Genomic DNA, 20080 nt, shown 5'->3' with positions numbered 1-20080 from the left:
AAACAGAAATGTCAAACTTACAAAAAATAGAAAAGAGCAGTATAATGAGGGGCGCCTGGGTGGCTCAGTCGTTAAGCGTCTGCCTTCGGCTCAGGTCATGATCCCAGGGTCCTGGGATCGAGCCCTGCATCGGGCTCCCTGCTCAGCAGAAAGCCTGCTTCTCTGTCTCCCATTCCCCCTGCTTGTGTTCCCTCTCTCGCTGTGTCTCTCTCTGTCAAATAAATAAATAAAATCTTAAAAAAAAAAAAAGCAGTATAATGAGCCCCAATATACCCATTACCCAACTTTAATAATTTTCAACATTTGCTATTTTTATTTCACCTATCCTGGCCTATTTGCTTGCTTAAAATTTAAAAATGTAAATTATGAAATATTCCAGAGTTACAGAAAATAATAAAATAGATGCAGAAGTTCCCACTATTTCAGCTTAACAAATGTTAAAATGTTCACATGGTGCCATCTTCTTTCAAATCTTCCACTTCATCGCATTGGTCCTTGGATCTTTGTGTTATCACACACACAAAAAGCTTCATACTGCTCTTACAGCAAATTCCCAGTAGTTGCTATTTGCTTTTTCAAAAATCTTGAGTTTACATACTGTCCCCTTTTTTTTTTCCCCAAACGACTTTATTGAGGTATAATTAGTTCCTAGTTTCTAAAAAATTCTTAAGAATTACAGGGAAATTTAAATTCCCTGTGGGTACTTAAATTTTGAGTGCGCACTATGGAAAACTGGGTCATTAATTCTCGTATTAGTCTAATAAAGTTAATTTTATGCTAAAATAGGTATAAAATTGCAGTTCTGTGTACAAAAATAATATCACGATTCATTTAAATATAAGATTTGGTCTCTTCCCCTCCCCTCTCTTCTTTTAACGAAATCATATGTCACAGATACAGGCAAAGCTCTGCCCCTAATCCCATCCATCGTTTTCCCTCCTCCTAACACCTATCCTGAAGTTGGTGTGTATCATTCCTAAGCATCTTTTTGTACTTTTTCTACATATGTTATGTTTTTATAAACGCTCTGTGATGTTGCTTAATGCTTTTAAAACACATATAAATGTCTCACTGCACAAAATCGTTTGCGATAATTTCCACTTACGAGTATTTGCATGCCCCCCAAATTCCTCTTAGAGTAAAAAATTGAGGAGTCTCTACGGAGTGTGCGGCCTGGGAGGGGCCCCGGCTGGTGGGCGGAGTCTAGAATGGGAAACGGGAGGGGCCGTATGGCCGTTGGGCGGGGCCCGGGAGATCCGGGGCTTCGGGGTGGACGCGCCGGTTCCGCCTGGAAGCCGTCGTCATGGTGTCCCCCGTGGTGTACCTGGTGGCGGCGGCTCTGCTTGTCGGCCTTATCTTTTTCCTGACTCGCAGCCGGGGCCGGACGACAGCAGGTAGGAGATGCCGCCGCTCCAGGGCCGGTGGGGCCGCGTTCTCTGGCCTCCTGAGCCTTTGTAGGCCCTCGCCCGCGGCTCCTGCGCATGCGCTGGCCTGCCTGGCTGGGCAGACGACTAGCTCGGAGCCGGATTGCGCTTGTCGCGCTTCAGGCCAGGCGCGCGCCTGCGCATACCTGCGCGTCGCGGACCGGGCGGCGAGTCGCAGTGCCGCAACCGTACTCGCGGACGGGATGGCAGCGCCCCTACACCTTTCTCCCAGCTTCAAAGACAGCCTTACTCAATTCCTCTTCTCGCCCCCCGGCTCTCTAGACCCAGAGGGGCCGGTCCCCTGGCGGACATGCTCCCATCCGTCATTGGGGCTGTCCCCCTGTGCGCTCCTAGGAGAGGCCGCCGGGGTGTCCCGTCCCACCCAGGCTGGCTCCAGAGCGGGTGCCAAGAAGGCGGCACCTGAGTGTTTTGTGCTTACCTACGAGCTGTAACTCCCTGAAGCTCTCTCCTTACCCCTCAAAGAGAGCCCTATGCACCCTTCTCTCTTTTCTGCGCCCCGACCAGGAGCTCATGTCATCTGCCAGGGTACAGAACAGATACGCCTGTCATCCTCCATCCCCCATTTCTTGTCAGTATGTGGGTTTGTGTATATGTCTCTGCCCCTCTCTGGACCCACAACCTACTTCAGAGCACCTACATGCTCCAAGGGCAGGGGAGAGAGAGCTGAGGTAAGGCAGATAGTCAAGAAATCTTCCTAGAAAGGAAGCCTCAGACCTCAGGTGTGCTCCCGGTTGGCATGCCTTATAAAACTGTGGCAGGTGGTGTTAGGCAAGAAATAAATGCAGTCCTGCAGTGAGCATGCAGATGTGGTCTAGAGAAGTCAAGATGAGCTTCCCAGAGGTGCTCCTCCTGCAGGGTGGTAGTCTTCTGACAGGCCAGCTGGAAAGGTATCGACAAAGGCAGGAGGGAACAGGTGATCTTGCTGCAAAAGCCCAAAGTGTGGGTCTGGGTTATAAAGGCCTTTATGATCTGAGAAACTGGGGCTTTGTGCTTCAGGCAGCCGGAGCCTGGAGGAAGTTGAGTGGAGGGTGAGGCTTCCAGGTTGCTGCTCCCCTGCCATCAGGTGGGTTGGGTTACTAGACAGTTGTGTGATTCCTCTCTTCCCTACAGCTGGCCAAGAACCATTGCACAATGAGGAGCAGCTGGTAGTAACAGGCTCAGTGGCCCAGCCTCGGCCCCTGGAACCTGAGGAGCAGAGAGTCGGGGGCAGGCCCCGGCGCCGGAGAGACCTGGGCAGTCGCCTGCAGGCCCAGCGTCGAGCCCAGCGTGTCACCTGGGCAGAAGTGGATGAGAATGAGGAGGAAGCCATCATCCCAGGTGAGAAGGGCCCAGCCTGGAGGAGAAAGGGGCTGGTTTAGGGCATGAAGGGTAGAAGAGTGGAGTGTGGAGCTACAGCGTAGGAGACCTGTCTGGGAGCCACAGGATAGGGTTGGGGGAGGGGAGACTTGGGACCCATCCTTTGGTCCCAGTTCTGGACCCTGACCAGCAGTTCTGGACCCTGACCCCTATTCCATTGGGCCAGCCCCCTCTTCCTTCATTTTGGCTTTCAGTGTCTAAGCAAGAGGGCAGTCGTCTTCAGATTGACCTAGAGAGTTCCTCAGCCCACTTCTTATATCCCAGCACCTTACTGGTATGGGCACAGTCATTTTCTGAGAGCTTCACCCTAGGGCCAGAGTACCTAGCCAGGAGCTTCTGCAGTTCCTGAGGTGAGGTCACCTGTAACCCTAGAAGGGTTTGGGGATGGAGACATTTTGTTGACAGAGCTTCCATATCCCTGGGAGACCAACAGAGCCCCTGGGATTGTGGGAAAAAATATCTCTTCTCCAGCGTTCAAACCTGGCTTGAGCCGGAGGAAGGGGCATTTGAGGCCTTTGCCCTTGTACTTTTGGGAATTAGCCCCTTTGGCTCAAAAAAGAGGCACTCTGGTGCCATTCCTTTTGTCTCAGACTTGGGATCAGACATCTCTGCTGCTTGGGCACCAACAGGTTTCTTTTGTCTTATTTTGTCTTTTTAAATTTTATTTATTTGAGAGAGAAAGAGCATGCGCACATGCAAGGGCATGTGTGGGAGCACAAGCAGGGGGAGGAGCAGAGGGGGAGGGGAAAAAAATGTGTGTGGGAGAATCTCAAGCAGATGCCACGCTGAGCGTAGAGCCGGATTCGGGGTTTGATGAGATCATGACCTGAGCCAAAATCAAGAGTTGGACACTTACCTAACTGAGCCACCCAGGTGCCCCAACAGGTCTTTAACTTTTAGCTGGCCCTAACTTTAGGTAGTCTTGGGGTTGGAGCTGTCTTTTTGGCCAGGGGCTGAGCCTGGAACCCTCAGCAGCTCCTGACCACAGTGAGGACAAGGATATGAGGCAAGGATACATTTCCCCATGAGGCCGTCTTTCCCTGGAGGTTTGGCTCAGAGACAAACCAGAGAAGTCTGCAAGCCCAAGCATCCCTGCCTGTGATTTTCAGATGCTCAGATATTGGAACCTGACACCTCCCTTTTTGTGGCGATGCAGCATCTAAAATTACTATCTGTTCCCTTGCCCCATGATTCCCTCACCTTTCCCTTACCTTACCCTCTACCCTCAATACCCCCCGACACACACACACTCTCTCACATACACAGACTCAGAGTGTTAATTTCTCCATTCATGGTAGATATCCGTGGAGGGCAGAGCTGGGCTAGTGACATTTGCAGGTGAGAGGAACGGGATCCGCCGCCATGTGGAGAGGGACAAGGGGTAGGATGGATCCATCATCATCAGCCCTCTCTAGGACCTGACCTGTCTTTCTTTGACCGTACTCAGCCCAGGAAGAAGAAGGTATCGAGAAGCCGGTGGAAAGTCACCTGTCAGGGAAAATTGGAGCCAAGAAACTACGGAAGCTAGAGGAGAAACAGGCGCGAAAAGCCCAGCGTGAGGCAAGCAGGAGGGTTGGAGTGCGAAAGGGTCCTGCCTTCCTCATCCCCTACGTCAGGCCCTCCCCTTGGGCTCTTTGCATGCTGCTTGCCTGACTGTCTCTTACAGCCTTGGTCCATGGTCTGGCCCAAGGTTGGCCCCCTGGCCTGTTTGTGAGGTGGGCAAGCTCTGGTTGGGGGTAGGGATGTGCTCCCTATGAAGGCCTCTCTCCAGGCAGAGGAGGCTGAGCGTGAGGAGCGGAAACGCCTCGAGTCCCAGAGGGAGGCAGAGTGGAAGAAAGAGGAGGAGCGACTTCGCCTGGAGGAGGAACAAAAGGTGAAAGAGCCCCCCCCCATCCTGACCTCTGACCCATGAGTAGGCAGCCTTGCTTCTCATGCAGCTCGTTACATCTCTGACCTGGAAGATGGGCCTTGGACTGGTTTCAGGAGCAGGCCCTGGTTTATTTGGTCCCTGGACTCTAAACACAACCTGTGTAAAACCGCTGCTGAAAAGCAGAGCCAGAGACGGGGATTTTTGTGTACGTGATTTATTGAACGTGCCTGAAGCTTGTAAAGAAAATTGAGATGGTTGGAGTGGCTGAAACAAGATAAGCAAGAAGGAGAGAAGTCAGAGAGGGAGTAGAGTCTGGATTCTAAAGGCCTTGAAGTTGTTAAAGGTCACTGTAAGGGCTGATCGGTCCTGCCTGAGCCAGTTCCTGTTTAGGGCCTGACCTGGAGGAGATAGATGCTCAGAGATTGGGAACCACTGAGGTAGTAGGTGGCTAATGAGCATTTGTTTGCCAGGTGCTTCCTTCTTTCTGAGAACCAGAGAACAAGAAAGGGAACATCACAAAGGTGTGATGTGCATAAAGAGTGAGAGCCAGGGCTGCCCCAGTTAGGAAGAGCTCGCTGGTGCCTTTGGCCTCTCACTTGCCCTGCTGTCCAGGGACCCTGGGTGGCAGGGAGCCTGGCTTTGGGTGCTGTGTTCTGGCAAATGGGCCAGAACACAGCAGAGAAGGCATCAGGGGAGATTTTACCGTTATTGTTTTTTACCTTTCCGAAGGTGATCCTGCCTGATGGATCTTAAATGTCCTGGGGCTCCTCTGCACACAGTTTCCCCTGGGTTAGCACCTTACTTACCTGGTGTATTTCCCACAACCAGTATCCATACATTGTCTGTGGTGTATTTCCCACAACCAATATCGATACATTGTCCTAACTAAACCCCACACATTGTTCGGATTCCTTAATTTTCCCCTACTGTCGGTCGCCTGGGTGGCTCAGCTGGTTAAGCGACTGCCTTCGGCTCAGGTCATGATCCTGGAGTCCCGGGATCGAGTCCCGCTATCAGGCTCCCTGCTCGGCGGGGAGTCTGCTTCTCCCTCTGACCCTCCTCCCTCTCGTGCTCTCTGTCTCTCATTCTCTCTGTCTCAAATAAATAAATAAAATCTTTAAAAAAAAAAAAAAAAGAAAATTTTCCCCTACTGTCCTTTTCCAGGGTCACTTCCAACACATCACATTACACTTAGTTACCACGTCTCCTTAGGCTCCTCTGGGTTGTGACATTTTCTCAGATTTTCCTTGCTTTTAATGATCTTGATAGTTTTGAGGAGTATTGGGCAAATATTTTGTAGAATATTCCTCAGTTTGCTCGACTGATTTTTTTGTCATGGTTAGACTGGGGTTATGGATTTTTGGGAAGAAGATCACAGATGAAGCGCCATTCTTGACGTAGCATATGAAGGATACGTGTTGTCAACTTGACTTGTCATAACTGATGTTAACCTGGTTGTTTGGCTCAGGTTTTATTTGCCAGATTTGTCTGCTGTAATGTTACTTCCTCCTTCCTGTAGTTCTTTGGAAATAAGTCACTATGCGCAGCCTACACTTAAGGGGTGGGGAGTTATTCTCCACCTCCTCAAGAGCAGAGTATGCAAAGTATCAGGAATTTTTCTGTACAGAAGATTTACCTTTTTTCCCTGTGTATGTATTTGTTTGTTTATACCAACGTGGACTCGTGGATATTAGTTTTGTGCATTGCGTTATGATCTGATAGTATCTTACTTGTTATGTAGGTCATCAGGAGCTCTTGCAGTTGGCCCCCATGTACCTTTGACGGAACCTCATTGTTTTGTTTTCTGAGTACTCTCTTACTTTTTGGCATTGCAAGATGCTCCAGGCTTATTTTGTATATTCTCTGTTCCAGCTTTAGCTACGTGTTTTAAAAAAATCTTTTTGAGAGCTGTGGAAAATAGGATGACGTGGAGGGAAGCTGTGGCACTAGGTGGTGGTGGTGATGAAGTGACATGGATGGGCTGAGAAGTTTTCCGGAAGTTGAAGGCAGAAGTGGTAGATAGGACTTTATTTCTGACCAGCTGGCCATATGGCTGTGTGACTCACTGAGCCAGGGACCCAGGAGGAACACCGGACGTGTGGGGATTAGATCACAGGGTCTTTCTGGGACGTACTCAACTCGAGGTGCCTGTAAGATGGCCCAGTGGGTGTGTCGTGTGGGAGGAGAGATTTGGGGCAGGGGTACAACTGTGGCAGTCCCTGGCAAGGAGATGGTTGTTGATGCTGTGGGCATGGCGAGGTGGCCTGAGGAAGGGGAGGAGGGAGGAGGGACAGGGCTGAGCGATGGAGGAGGTGAGGAGAATGGCCCAAGGAGCAAGAGGAAACCCAGGAGAGGGTGGGATCTGCCAGCCCAGCGAGGGAAGAGGAAATGTTCAGCTCTTTCCAGCACCACTGAGAGGACAGGGTTATGAGGCTGATGGCTGTCCCTTGGATTTGGTCGGATGGATGGTGGCTGAGACCATAGCACTTGTTTCGGTGGGGTTGAGTATCAGAAGCCAGACTGGAGTGGGTGGGAGGGGTGAATGGATGATGAGGAAGTGGAGCCTGGGTGTCTGTCCACAAAGTTTGGACATGAGAGGAAGGGGGGGTCATTGGCAGGATTTTAGAGGAGAGGGGGCTGAGCAGCACACGTGTGGGAGGTAATGGAACTGATGAGAAGAGGGGCCTCTTCCTGTAGCTCAGCTTGGGGTTGAGGGAGCAGTCTCTTCAAGGAACTCTGTCCCTGAGAAAGGGCCGGACTGTATGCCCTGGTGCCCTGTGGGGGTAGCAGAGCCCAGAACAGGGATGGGGTGGGCACCCGTCCCCAACGTACCTGACTCTTGTCCACAGGAGGAGGAAGAGAGGAAGGCCCGGGAGGAGCAGGCCCAGCGGGAGCATGAGGAGTACCTGAAACTGAAGGAAGCCTTCGTGGTGGAGGAGGAAGGTGTGGGCGAGACCATGACTGAGGAACAGGTGGGCCTGCTGCCCCTGGAAAGCTCATCTCTATGCCCACCAAGCCCGCCACCCCATCCCAGACACCCCATCATTCCTTGCCTGCCGCCCTTGTCAGGCATTGAGAGGGGCATGGGCATCAGGCCCCGCAGGCTCCAGTGGCCAGAGGCCTTGTCCCCAGGAGAGGAGGCGGTGCCTCCGAACCCCTCACTGCGGGAAGCTCTGTTCACGCAGATGGCAGGCAGGTGGGTAGGCATAGACCCCTGTAGCCCCTGCAAGGGGGACGCTTACCCCAATTTCTCTGCTCCTCTAGTCCCACAGCTTCCTGACTGAGTTCATCAGCTACATTAAGGTAAGAAACCACAGGACAGAGCTGGGCATCAGCTCCCTGCCTCACGCGTGTGTGTGGTGTGTGTGCGTGTGTGTCACGTGCACTCTCTGGGCGTGGAGGGAGTGGACCCGAGCCGGGGCTATCGGCGGCTCGCTGGAGCTCATGCCGGAGTGGGCAGGGACCTGGGAGTCTGAGCTGCCTGGTCCTGGCCAGAAGAGCCTCTTCTTTGACAGTGGAGAGGGACCTGGTCTGTGTGGGAGGCCTGAGCCTTCAATCACTTCCTCACATTCAGGGTTTGACAGTCTCCCTGCTCCTCAGACCCCACGCTCAGTGAGTCACTGTGTTTTCAAGTTTCTTCACATGTGTTTTCTGTCAGTTCTGTCACACTGAGACTCTGCTGAGTTGAAACAAGCATCCCCTGCCACGTGTTCCTGATCAGGAACTTGGGTCTTCAGGGAAACAGGATGATGTTTCCTTTGGAATCTAGGGCCGGGCAACACGTGTGTCCCCCTCTGTCTGTAGCCGTGCTGGGTACTGCTCCAGGTTGCATAAGCACGTCCTGCTTTGCTTTGCTGCTAAGCAACTTCTCTCCCACGAAGGATGCGACAAGGGGAGAGGTTTTCAAGTGCAGCTCAGAGGTGCAGAGGCGGCTGAGGGAAGGAGTGCAGAGGGAGTGGGGGCGGTGGTGGGGGTGCTATTAGGGGGTGCCAGGGAGCCAGGCCTTGCATAATCCTCCCCCCCTTCCAAAGGGAGCAGGGTTCAAACTCCTCCCAGCAGTAAGGGGCTGGGCTCATAGCCTGGGGGCCTGGTATTCCTGTGGGGGAGAGAGCTCATTTCCCTCTGATGGAACCCATTTCCACCCTGACACCCTCGAAGGCTGACAGGACATCTCCCACACTTTGCTGCTGCTGTTTGGAACTCACCATCCACACCTACCCAGCGGGCAGCGACAGGTCTTGAGTCTGCCCTCCAGAAAGCCCTCGTCCACAGTTTCAGCTCCCCCTCTCCTCTGCAGAGACTTGAGTAGAGGCAAGTCCAGGCCTTGCTTTCAGAGGCTCTCTGGAGAGTTTTTCTGGGCTTCTCCAGACTCTTCTGGACTATAGAAGTCTTTCCAGCCTGTGCAGGCTGGTCCTCCTAGAGCTGCTGTCTGCAGGGAGAAGGAGGATTTCCAGAACTCAGCCCACCTGCCTTCTCCCAGGCTCCAGGGGAATGGGCCCTTTAGTCCTAGGATTTCAGAACTGGAGGCATGTTTTTGTGCCGGGCATAGTTTATGTGCAGCGTAGGCCTAACTTGCTCTTTTTGATTCTCTCTCCCTTCTGAGCAGGGCTGAGTGGGTTGGTTTGTTTCTGTAAACACACTTTTGGCCCTAGCATCCCCTCAGGCCAGGTCTTCAGGGACAGCTGGGGTGACTCTGCGGTCACATTCTGAGCTGTCACTGAGAACCCAGTGCCTGCTCCCTGCTTCTTAGGTAGAGGCCAGCTGGCCAGGTCACCTTGTGCTTGCCACCCCCTGGCCCAACCACCACTCACTTACCTCCCTGCTTGCACATCCATTTGAGCAGTTTGAACAGTCACATGCCATCTGCAGCTGAGGAGGCGTCACCGTGTCACTCCTCCCCCAGCTCATTTGCTATGGAAGATTCCTGGAAACGCAAAAGACCACCTTCTCTCAAGTCACATGCTGTCTGTCTGTGGGGGAGGCAGGGCAGATGCCTGCGTAGGACCCAGCGGTGGACCCCACCAGGAACTAAAGTTTCTACCAAGGGGGTGAGGGAAGCACAAGGAGCATGGCCGTGTGTGGAAAGCCCTGAGCAGATTGAGTGACAGTGATTTTAAGGGTGGTCATGGTGCCTCAAGAGCGTGAAGAGGATGGTGAGCAGCGTGGCGTGTCGGGGTGGGGATCTCTAGGCCAAGGGGGCAGTGAGCAGAGGTGAGACAAGAACGATCTGTACCTCTCCTACCAGGACCCTGGCTCATCGGGGCTTCTCATCTGGTCTCTTCTTGTCCACATTCTCGCCTGTCTTCTCACCGGCTCTGAGCTCGAGGGCAGGAGCGGTGTCTTGTTCACCACTGCACGCCCCACGCTTCTCAGCTCCTTGTCCTGGCAGGTCTTCAGCAAACACGGGTCCTAGTGACGGTTGTTTGATAAGCTTTTGGCAATTGTCAGCCCCTCCCTTCATCTCTGTGGTGCTTCCCCTTCCAGCCTGTTCATAATGTTAAAATGATTCGGCTGGATGCAGAGGAGAAGGTAGCAGCTGTGCTCGACTCTCCACGGGTGCCTGTCCCAGGGTAGTCCCCAGGCCAGGACGTGACTCATGGGGCAGGTAGTGGTTTGGGCAGATCCCTCCCCGTAAGCAGGGGCATGAGAGAGTCGATGAGTGTGTGTGTGTGTGTGTGTGTGTGTGTGTGTACATGTACAGGCAGCTGGGAGAGCGTGAGTAGTGTGTGAGGGAAACAAGGCTCTCCCCTGGGAGCATGAAACCTGCTTAGCCAGCCACCCGGAGCAGAACAGGTGGGTGTACCAACCTCAGAGGGCTCCTGTGCTGAGAGGCTTTCTCCTCTCCCCCTCTTTACAGCAGTCCAAGGTTGTGCTCTTGGAAGACCTGGCTTCCCAGGTGGGCCTGCGGACTCAGGTAAGCCCTTGAAGGTGGCCTGCTCCGTGGAATATGGCCACGGGGTCTGTACGGCTCTCAGAGGGGGACTGCCTTAAAGATGGGAGTCTTAATGCCCTCAAGCAAGAGTAGACTGTAGGAATTTTTTGGTACCCCAGGAATCTTTTCTTTCTGCTAGACAGAGGAAAAAGAAAAAAGCCCAAACCCCATCACTCCAGCGGCCCCTGTAAGCGAGGCAGCCCAAACCCAGTTACCTTGACAACTCTCTTGCAAACAGGCTGCATCAGCCCTCGCAGCCAAATGTCCCCACCACTCCTCTCCTGCCTTGAAGAAAGCCTCTCTCGGGGGTCTTACAGGGCCCCGGGACCACGGCCCTGTCTCCCCTGAGCCCCTCCAGAGGAGAAACAAAGAGTCACACTGGGGATGGCCATGAGAAGGAGAGGAGGAGATTTGACTGTGGTGGAGGGAGAGTGCAGCTGTCTTCTGGGACGGCAGTGCCCATCTCTGAGACCTCTTCTTCTCATAGGATACCATAAACCGCATCCAGGACCTGCTGGCTGAGGGGACTCTGACAGGTGAGGGGGTGAGAGTCAGTCACCATAGGCCCTGGCCTTGGGGTGTGTCTAGCCACAGAGGGCCTGCAGGGATTTGTTGCAGAGGCAGGATGACCCCCCTTCTCAGCCCTGGGTGGGGAAGTGATGTGCAGGAGGGGCGCTGAGCAGAGGGAGATGCCCAGGTCTGGGAGTGACTCAGGGTGACAGGGACAGGCAAGGAAGCCTGATTTGACTCGCATAGGCAGGACTGGATGCAGCCAGGGGAGCCCAGGGAGGTAGGCAGGCCTGGAGGGCTCTGAGCCAGTTGTGAAGGGGTGGGTGGGTGGGCATTTTCAGGCAACGTCGGGGAGGGTGCCCTAGAGGGCTCAGCCCCACAACCCTTCTGTCCCCACAGGTGTGATTGACGACCGGGGCAAGTTCATCTACATAACCCCCGAGGAACTGGCTGCTGTGGCTAACTTCATCCGACAGCGGGGCCGGGTGTCCATCACTGAGCTTGCCCAGGCCAGCAACTCCCTCATCGCCTGGGCCCGGGAGCCCCCTGTCCAGTCCCCAGCCTGACCTAGCCCTTGCCTTCTGGACTGGGAGCTAGCACAGCCTACCTGGCTGTACAACTTGAACCCTCCCCTCCACCCTGGGGGAGAGATGGAATGTGGCCAGGCAGTTATAGATTAAAGGCCTGTGAGCACTGCTGAGCTTGGTGTGGCTTGGTGTGACAGAAGGCCTGGCCTGGGATCCCAGGTGAGCAAGCGAAGTCTAGTCCTCAGAACAAATCTTGGGGGTGAATGGGAGGAGCCTGTGGAGGCAGATGAAAGTTCCATTCTTACCATGCGTTCATTTATTGAAAAAGAATATTGAGCATTTATTGTGTTCCTTTGTACCCTACAAAGATGAGAATTTCTCTCTGTCCCCCACTTTCCAGAGCAAAAGTGAGCAACCTTAGGGCAACATCTCCCCTAACTGGGGAGGAAGGTCTCACTCTTGGTTATATGGATGGTTTCAGGAGCCCTACAGAGAGGGCTGAGAGCCCTTAAGGAGAAGAGGGAAGTGCCAAGGATAGAGTCCTAAGGAACATCAACCTTTGAGAGGGAGGGAAGGGCGGTCAGGGAGGGGGAGGCTAGGCAGGTAGAAGGAAGCGAGGAACCTGCTTGAGCTGGATAGAGTGGTGCAGTGGAGAGATGCGCTTCCTACAGTCTGTCCCATGAATTTAGCTCTCTATCCTGGACAGAAAGTTTAAACGGTGTGGGTGATTCCACCCACTGGTGGATGTAAGGACCATATGCTCAGGAGTGGGTGTGATGGGAGATGTATCTCTCCTATAGGGTCAGTCACTCCAGTTCCCGTGGGCTGTTCGTGGCGTGAGCATCCTTCTGTGCTGAGGGTGAGGCATGGGTTTAAATGTGTATTTTTTATGCAAGGTTGCCCCTAAACATAGACCACCTACTTCCTCTGCCAGGTAGAGGAGGCAGCTTTCTGTTCCCATCCTGGAGGAAATGGTCTATGGAGATGGTGATGGAGACAGGACATCAGGCTGTAGGGTAGAGCCTTCCTGAGTGTCATCAAGGATGATTTTGACTCACTTGGTGCCATAAATATTAACTATAGTGCCTAAATTCCAAGTGAGGCGTGACTACTGCTTCTGTCAGCTACAGGCACTCGGAGTCACCTGGAGCTAGGAAGGGCCACGTGCATTGTTTGGAACGCCATCTGGGAGCCCACAGTCCAGTAGGAGAGGGAAGAAACAGAGAAAGGTACTGGCAATATGAGAAAGAAACATAAAATTATAAAGGGAAAAGAAAGCTTATAGTCTGAGTGATGCTTCTCAGCTCTGGTTGCTCATTAGAAGCCCCTGGAGAGTTGTCAGCAGTCTCATGCCAGGCTGCATCCTGAACCAGTGGAATCAGAATCTCTGGGGGTGGGACCCAGGCAGCATCAGTGGGAGATTCCAGCGGGCGCCTAGGTTGAGAAGGTGGTGGGGTGGGGTGGAGAGACAGGCCATCAAGTTACAAGTAGTTAAAATCCCCTCTGGAAGGGGCTTCTCCCAGAGCAATACAGCAGCTCCAGGTCTCCTCTACCCTTTCCCTCCATCCTCAGCCACTGCCATCCAGGCGGCAGGAGGACTGTAGCAGCCCCAGCTCCTCATTCCACCCTCAGGACATTCCACCCTCCATCCACAGGTCAGGAGGAAGGAAGAGGCATATCCCTTTCTCACATCCTGGAAGCCTTCTAAAACCCCTTATGTCCCAAGAGCTTAGTGTGGAGGAGAAAACCTATGACCCTTTGTGCATTTTTTAGTGAACAATCCACTAATCTAAGAAATTTATCAAATGAGCCGTTCTTGAAGTAGTGATTAACATTTTTCTAAGTATGTATAAACCGCTTTCACAATAAATGGAAACTTTCAGGTTTAACCACTCATAATTTTTCAAGCATTTAAACAATTATTACTTAAATATTCTCAGCATTTAAAGTCCCCCAATTTAATGTATAGAATTATTTTAAATGCTTTAACATCTCAAACAGTAGACCAGACACATCTAGTAGTAGTAGAACAATGACATTACTGATCTGTGTGTGTAATACTGAAACTGATCAAAAACATCTCAGTACCATGGATTTACATTTGCTTATTTACTAGCTCTGGTTTTATTTCTTTTTCTTCCCGAGGGTACAGTTTTCACTTCTCCTGGAGCCCCAGGGTGATTATCTTAGGTTGCTGAGAATGTATATATGAAAGATGAAGAAGCAGGGACCCAAGACTTGACCTTGACTGTGACCCTGAGTCCTTTAGTTGCGTGGCCCCTTTTGCTCACCGACTAAGCCACCCAGGCGCCCCACTCCTCTATTTTTATATTGAAAGTTTCTCATAACTTAAGCTTAAAACTAAACACAAGGAGGGGGGTTGTGCCTGGGTGGCTCAGTCAGTTAAGCATCTGCCTTCGGCTCAGGTCCTGATCTCATGGTCCTGGGATGGAGCCCCATGTCAGGCTCCCTGCTCGGTGGGAAGCCTGCTTCTTCCTCCGGCTGTCTCTCACTCGCTCGCTTGCTCTAGCTCTATCTCAAATAAATAAAATCTTTAAGAATAAATAAACACAAGGGGGCGTGGCTGGCTTAGTCGGTGGAGCGTGTGACTCTTGATCTAAGGGTTGTGAGTTCAAGCCCCATGTTGGGTATAGAGATTATTTAAAAATAAATTTTTTTTTTTCAATTTGAAAGTAGTCCTTTATTAATTGACCAGATTACAGAAGTAATCATGGTAGATACTTTAGTTCGTCCTTCTAATAGGCCTATTGATGCGGTCTTCCCTGTGGCCAGCATCTCCACCTTCCACAAAATAGATGGTCCTTTTCTTCAGTCCCCCTCATGGAGAAGATAATTTGAAGGGCCTAAAAATAAAATATTTTTAAAAATAAATAGGGGGTGCAGTTGGTTGAGTGTCTGACTCTTGATTTCAGCTCAGGTCGTGATCTCGGGGTTGTGGGACCAAGCCCTCTGTCGGGCTCTGTGGGGTGCGAGTCTGCTTGATATTCTTGCTCCCTCTCCTTCTGGCCCTCCCACTCATGCGTGCGTGCTCTCTCTCTCTAAAATAAATCAATCATTTTAAAGTAAATAAATAAACACAATGAGCCCTAGATGGCCTCATGATCTTGGCCCAAGGTAAGCTTCAGAAAAGGGGATAAAAAAGCTGGGTCCTGGGCGCCTGGGTCGCTCAGTTGGTTAAGCAACTGCCTTCGGCTCAGGTCATGATCCTGGAATCCCTGGATCGAGTCCCGCATCGGGCTCCCTGCTCGGCAGGGAGTCTGCTTCTCCCTCTGACCCTCCTCCCTCTCATGCTTTCTCTCATTCTCTCTCTCTCAAATAAATAAATAAAATCTTTAAAAAAAAAAAAGAGGGGCTTCCCCTCTTTCCTATATAAAAAAAAAAAAAAAGCTGGGTCCTTTGAGGCCACCAGTGGTCTCCCCATTCACCTGGCAACTGAGTGACCCCCAGGCTCTCCAGTGGCACCAGTGCAGGATGCACGTTGGATCTTTGTAACACTAGTTACTTAACACATTCAAAATGTGTTTAAAAAAGCAAAACTAGGGGCGCCTGGGTGGCTCAGTCGTTAAGCATCTGCCTTCGGCTCAGGTCATGATCCCAGGATCCTGGGATCGAGCCCCGCATCAGGCTCCCCACTCTGCAGGAAGCCTGCTTCTCCCTCTTGCACTCTCCCTGCTTGTGTTCCTGCTCTCGCTATCTCTCTGTCAAATAAATAAAATTAAAAAAAAAAAAAGCAAAACTAAAATTATAATCTACGGAGAGCCTACTGAGTACGAGGCAGGATGCTAAGCACCTCAGGGAATTGCAGTGAGCAAAACATGACCCAAGCCACAAGTGGGGGATGGGGCAGTGGTACTAATCTGATAGGGAGACCAGCCAGCAAGTGCATGGCCAAACACTGATCTATGAAAAGGACTGGTGGCTCACAAGGAGAGGCCTTCTGGGCTGAGGGGAGGACAGGTGCGAGAATGTAAAGGCTTGTGATTCACTGAGGGGATGTGGAATGTTGGCTGGAGGAACAGGAAAGCCTGGGGCAAAGGAGAGAGTAGGTGGAAAGGGAGGTTGGGACCTGGCTGGGAAGGGCAGGGATTACTGAGCCCAGAAATATGGGTGATATTTGATGAAGGGGGGGTGTTTAATAGTGTTTTGAATGAATAACTCATTTTTTTAAAAGATTTTATTTAAGAGGCGCCTGGGTGGCTCAGTTGTTAAGCGTCTGCCTTTGGCTCAGGTCATGATCCCAGTGTCCTGGGATCGAGTCCCACATCGGGCTCCCTGCTCAGCGGGAAGCCTGCTTCTCCCTTGCCCATTCCCCCTGCTTGTGTTCCTGCTCTCGCTGTCTCTGTCTCTGTCAAATAAATAAAATCTTTTAAAAAATAAAAGATTTTGGGGCGCCTGGGTGGCTCAGTCGTTAAGCGTCTGCCTTCGGCTCAGGTCATGATCCCGGGGTCCTGGGATCGAGCCCCACATCGGGCTCCCTGCTCCGCGGGAAGCCTGCTTCTCCCTCTCCCACTCCCCCTGCTTGTGTTCCCTCTCTCGCTGTGTCTCTCTCTGTCAAAATAAATAAATAAAATCTTTAAAAAAAAAATAAATAAAAGATTTTATTTGAGAAAGAGTGTGCACAAGCAGGGGGATGGGCAGGGGAAGAAGCAGGCTCCCCATGGAGCAGGGACCCTGATGCAGTGCTCCATCCTGGAACCCAGGATCGTGACCAGAGCTGAAGGCAGACGCTTAACCGCCCCAAGTAACTCATTTCTTAACCCCTCTTTGCAATCATCATATCCCACAACCTATCATTACTCCATCAGCCCCTCCTTCTACACCCCCACTGTACCATCATCAGAGGGTACCACCTCAAGCCTTCACAAGTGCTTGCCCCAGATATTTCCTGTCCCAAGCCCCAGCCCCAAGATTGGAGACGACTATTCCACTAAGGCTGTTTTTTTCAAACTTACTTGACAGTATCTCTTAGTAAGAAACCCATTTTTTTTTTTTAAAGATTCCATCCATTTATTTGAGAGAGAGAGAATGAGAGAGAGCACACATGAGAGGGGGGAGGGCCAGAGGGAGAAGCAGACTCCTTGCCGAGCAGGGAGCCCGATGCGGGACTCGATCCAGGGACTCCAGGATCATGACCTGAGCCGAAGGCAGTCGCCCAACCAACTGAGCCACCCAGGCGCCCCAGAAACCCATTTTTTATTGAGGACTTAGTCCATGTTTGTATGCCCGTGCATAGAGATAACTGAAGCTAAGGTGTCCAAGTGCTTTGCTTAGTGTGGTTAATGCATGTTGGCATTTGCTTCTCTAATCTGTACTACTGCTGATGGTGACTACATTGATTTCATAACCCACTAACAGAACTCAACCTACAGTTTGAAAAACAGCGTTCTAAGGAGCCTGTTCCTTTTACGTTGAGGACTGGGCCAAGGATCAATATTTAGGGGTGGAGTTGTGATCATATATAACTTGGTAGTCACGGGGTTGTACCAAAACCAATTTAGACTACAGTAGTGATGCTGAAAAATAGTTTTACTTGGTTTATCCTGACACCATACATAATTTTTGGCTTATTATACATTTTTTTTAAAAGATTTTATTTATTTATTTGAGAGAGAGAGAATGAGAGACAGAGAGCACGAGAGGGAAGAGGGTCAGAGGGAGAAGCAGACCCCTTGCTGAGCAGAGAGCCCGATGCGGGACTCGATCCCGGGACTCCAGGATCATGACCTGAGCTGAAGGCAGTCGCTTAACCAACTGAGCCACCCAGGCGCCCCTGTTTTTGATTACTCATTACAGCAAAATGCATAAGGCAACCTTATAAGAGAACCTATCAAATACTGTGACATTAAACTTGTTTAAATATGACCTTTTGGGGCGCCTGAGTGGCTCAGTCGGTTGAGTGTCTGCCTTCGGCTCAGGTCATGATCTCAGGGTCCTGGGATCAAGCCCCACATCGGGCTCCTTGCTCAGTGTGGCGTCTGCTTGTCCCTCTCCCTGTGTCTCCTGGCTCTCGCTCTCACTATCTCAAATAAATAAATAAAATCTTAAAAATAATAATAAATATGACCTTTTGCACATAACCTGTTAGATTTACTGGCTGGTTTTAGTCATTTTTAACTTTCTTAAGTTTCTAATGAGTGACACAAAAACACATCCATAATAATAATACAAAAACTAAAACTAGTAATGCTCCAACTGTATTGTAACCGAGTAGCTGAGATTTAATACTTCTGTTGCTTTATTTCTCTTAATTTCTCATCAACGAGGTTAGTCAGGCCACTTTGTAGTTGAGCTAAACCCTACAATTTATAGAACAGCATAGTTGGGGGGACATAGGCTTGATGTCTACTTTGGCAGCTGGCTTTATGTATTTTGTAGTTTGTGCATATTGCCTCCTATCAAAATAGACCATAGTAACAAATATGAATAGATGAGAAATTACTGAACATATAATCCATCATTGCTGAATTGTAGTAACTCAAGAGAGGAAAAGTTGACAAGTGATAAGGGAAGGACACATGGGAAGTTTCGGGCCCAAAGGCAGGTAATAAAAGTCTCACCTAGCCATCTCATTTAGTCTGCAGTGATATCATCTGCAATGTAAAAAGTTAACAAGGCTTTCTGCTAGACAAATTTACCCCGGCTTTTACAAAAATTAAATCTGGCAACATTTTTGGAGTCTGTATGTTTCCATAAAATTGATTAAAGATTTGAGTATAACCATAATTCCATGATGCAATAATCATTATTATTCTGCTTAGGACTTTAAGAAGAATAACATCCTTCACAAATAGATGTGAGTTCATAAAACTCATTTAAGATGGTGGGTGGTATGGTGGTGGCTTGTATTCGTTTATGCTTTGTTTCTAAATATCTTACAGTTGAGGTTTACACTGTATAGATACAGATAAATTTTTTTGTTAGTATTATATAAACACAGCATCAATTATGTAAAAACAAAAATGTTAGGGACCCTTGAGAACATAAAAGCAAAAACCATCTTCTATTGGGAAAAATGTACACTTTTTTTTTTTTTTAAGATTTTATTTATTTATTTGACAGAGAAAGACACAGCGAGAGAGGGAACACAAACAGGGAGTGGGAGAGGGAGATGCAGACTCCCCGCCAAGCAGGGAGCCCGATGCGGGACTCAATCCCGGGACTCCAGGATCATGACTTGAGCCGAAGGCAGCCGCCCAACCAACTGAGCCACCCAGGCACCCAAAATGTACACTTCGTAAAGAAGAATGGTTAAGGGCGCCTGGGTGGCTCAGTTGGTTAAGCGACTGCCTTCGGCTCAGGTCATGATCCTGGAGTCCCGGGATCGAGTCCCGCATCGGGCTCCCTGCTCGGCCGGGAGTCTGCTTCTCCCTCTGACCCTCCTCCGTCTTGTGCTCTCTGTCTCTCATTCTCTCTCTCTCAAATAAATAAATAAAATCTTTAAAAAAAAAAGAAGAAGAAGAAGAATGGTTAAAAGGAGAATACAGTCTAATAAGTTTTTAATATTTTTCCCTTTATATTTTTCAAGGGTCCCGTGGGTGTGTGTATGTAAACATCAGCTCATCAGCTTATAAAACTCCATGTAGGGGCGCCTGTGTGGCTCAGTCGTTAAGCGTCTGCCTTCGGCTCAGGTCATGGTCCCAGGGTCCTGGGATCGAGCCCCGCATCGGGCTCCTTGCTCTGCGGGAAGCCTGCTTCTCCCTCTCCCACTCCCCCTGCTTGTGTTCCCTCTCTCGCTGTGTCTCTCTCTGTCAAATAAATAAATAAATCTTAAAAAAAAAAACAAAAACCATGTAAAAAACCCCAGCATACTTGGATCATAAATGTCTCAGTTACAGTTTTATATTGGTCTGGATAACCCCCAAGACCTTTACTAGTCATGCTCAGGAATTTTTGGTCCAATTCCAGAGGTTTTTATTTCCTCATAAAGCAAGCACAGCTTAAAAAGCTTTAGTACAAACATCCAAACTTAAGCGTGGATTAAAGTGCCTTGTCTGCCCCCCCATCCCCCATTTGACATTTGGAGGTCACTGCCCAGTCATCCCAGAGAAGCCCCATGTCCCCTTCTGGATAACTTGGTGGGTAGGACCCCAAAGGGTCAGGTTAATTGGTAGGTTTTCATTTGCATCTCTTCAATATCTGCAGGGCTAGAGGTGTTTTCAGTGGCTTGTTGGCCATTTGTATTCTGTGAATGATTTATTTCTCTTTTACCCATTTGTCTGTAGACCCAAGGGTTTTTGCAATTTCATTCATCATTCAACAAATGAATGCTGGGTGTCTGTTATGCGTTTGCATTAGGTTTCTAGTACTGCTGTAACAAATTACCACAAACTTAGCGACATAAAACAACACAAATTTCCTATCTTTTAGTTCTGTACAAGTCTAACATGGGTCTTACTGGGCTGAGATCAACATAGAGCTG

General features: G+C 50.1%; 1 protein-coding gene across 2 annotated transcripts; it reads left to right on the top strand.

Moving 5' to 3' along the window:
* The first annotated feature begins 1225 nt into the window (after positions 1–1225).
* Positions 1226–11813, top strand: DDRGK1 (DDRGK domain containing 1). Of its 2 annotated transcripts, XM_006732266.3 has the most exons (9): positions 1226–1394; positions 2556–2762; positions 4249–4361; positions 4573–4674; positions 7521–7643; positions 7936–7974; positions 10529–10585; positions 11091–11139; positions 11513–11813. In XM_006732266.3, exons 1-9 carry the CDS (start codon positions 1304–1306, stop codon positions 11677–11679), a joined length of 948 nt encoding a protein of 315 aa, XP_006732329.2. In that variant the 5' UTR covers positions 1226–1303; the 3' UTR covers positions 11680–11813. The 2 variants fall into 2 exon arrangements, with proteins under 2 accessions (XP_006732329.2, XP_081689241.1); XM_081833115.1 differs by lacking the exon at positions 7936–7974.
* Positions 11814–20080: the final 8267 nt, after the last annotated feature.

This window comes from Leptonychotes weddellii, chromosome 10 (assembly GCF_054177405.1).
Source record: "Leptonychotes weddellii isolate Sample4059 chromosome 10, ASM5417740v2, whole genome shotgun sequence".
Classification (NCBI taxonomy): domain Eukaryota; kingdom Metazoa; phylum Chordata; class Mammalia; order Carnivora; family Phocidae; genus Leptonychotes; species Leptonychotes weddellii.
This window is presented reverse-complemented; position numbering and strand designations above follow the sequence as displayed.

Coding starts and splice junctions, on each gene's coding strand:
- DDRGK1 (XM_006732266.3), top strand. CDS start 1,304: ATGGTGTCCCCCGTGGTGTACCTGGTGGCGGCGGCTCTGCTTGTCGGC. Junction 4,362..4,572: donor CGCGAAAAGCCCAGCGTGAG/GCAAGCAGGAGG, acceptor GCCTCTCTCCAG/GCAGAGGAGGCTGAGCGTGA. Junction 7,975..10,528: donor AGTTCATCAGCTACATTAAG/GTAAGAAACCAC, acceptor CCCTCTTTACAG/CAGTCCAAGGTTGTGCTCTT.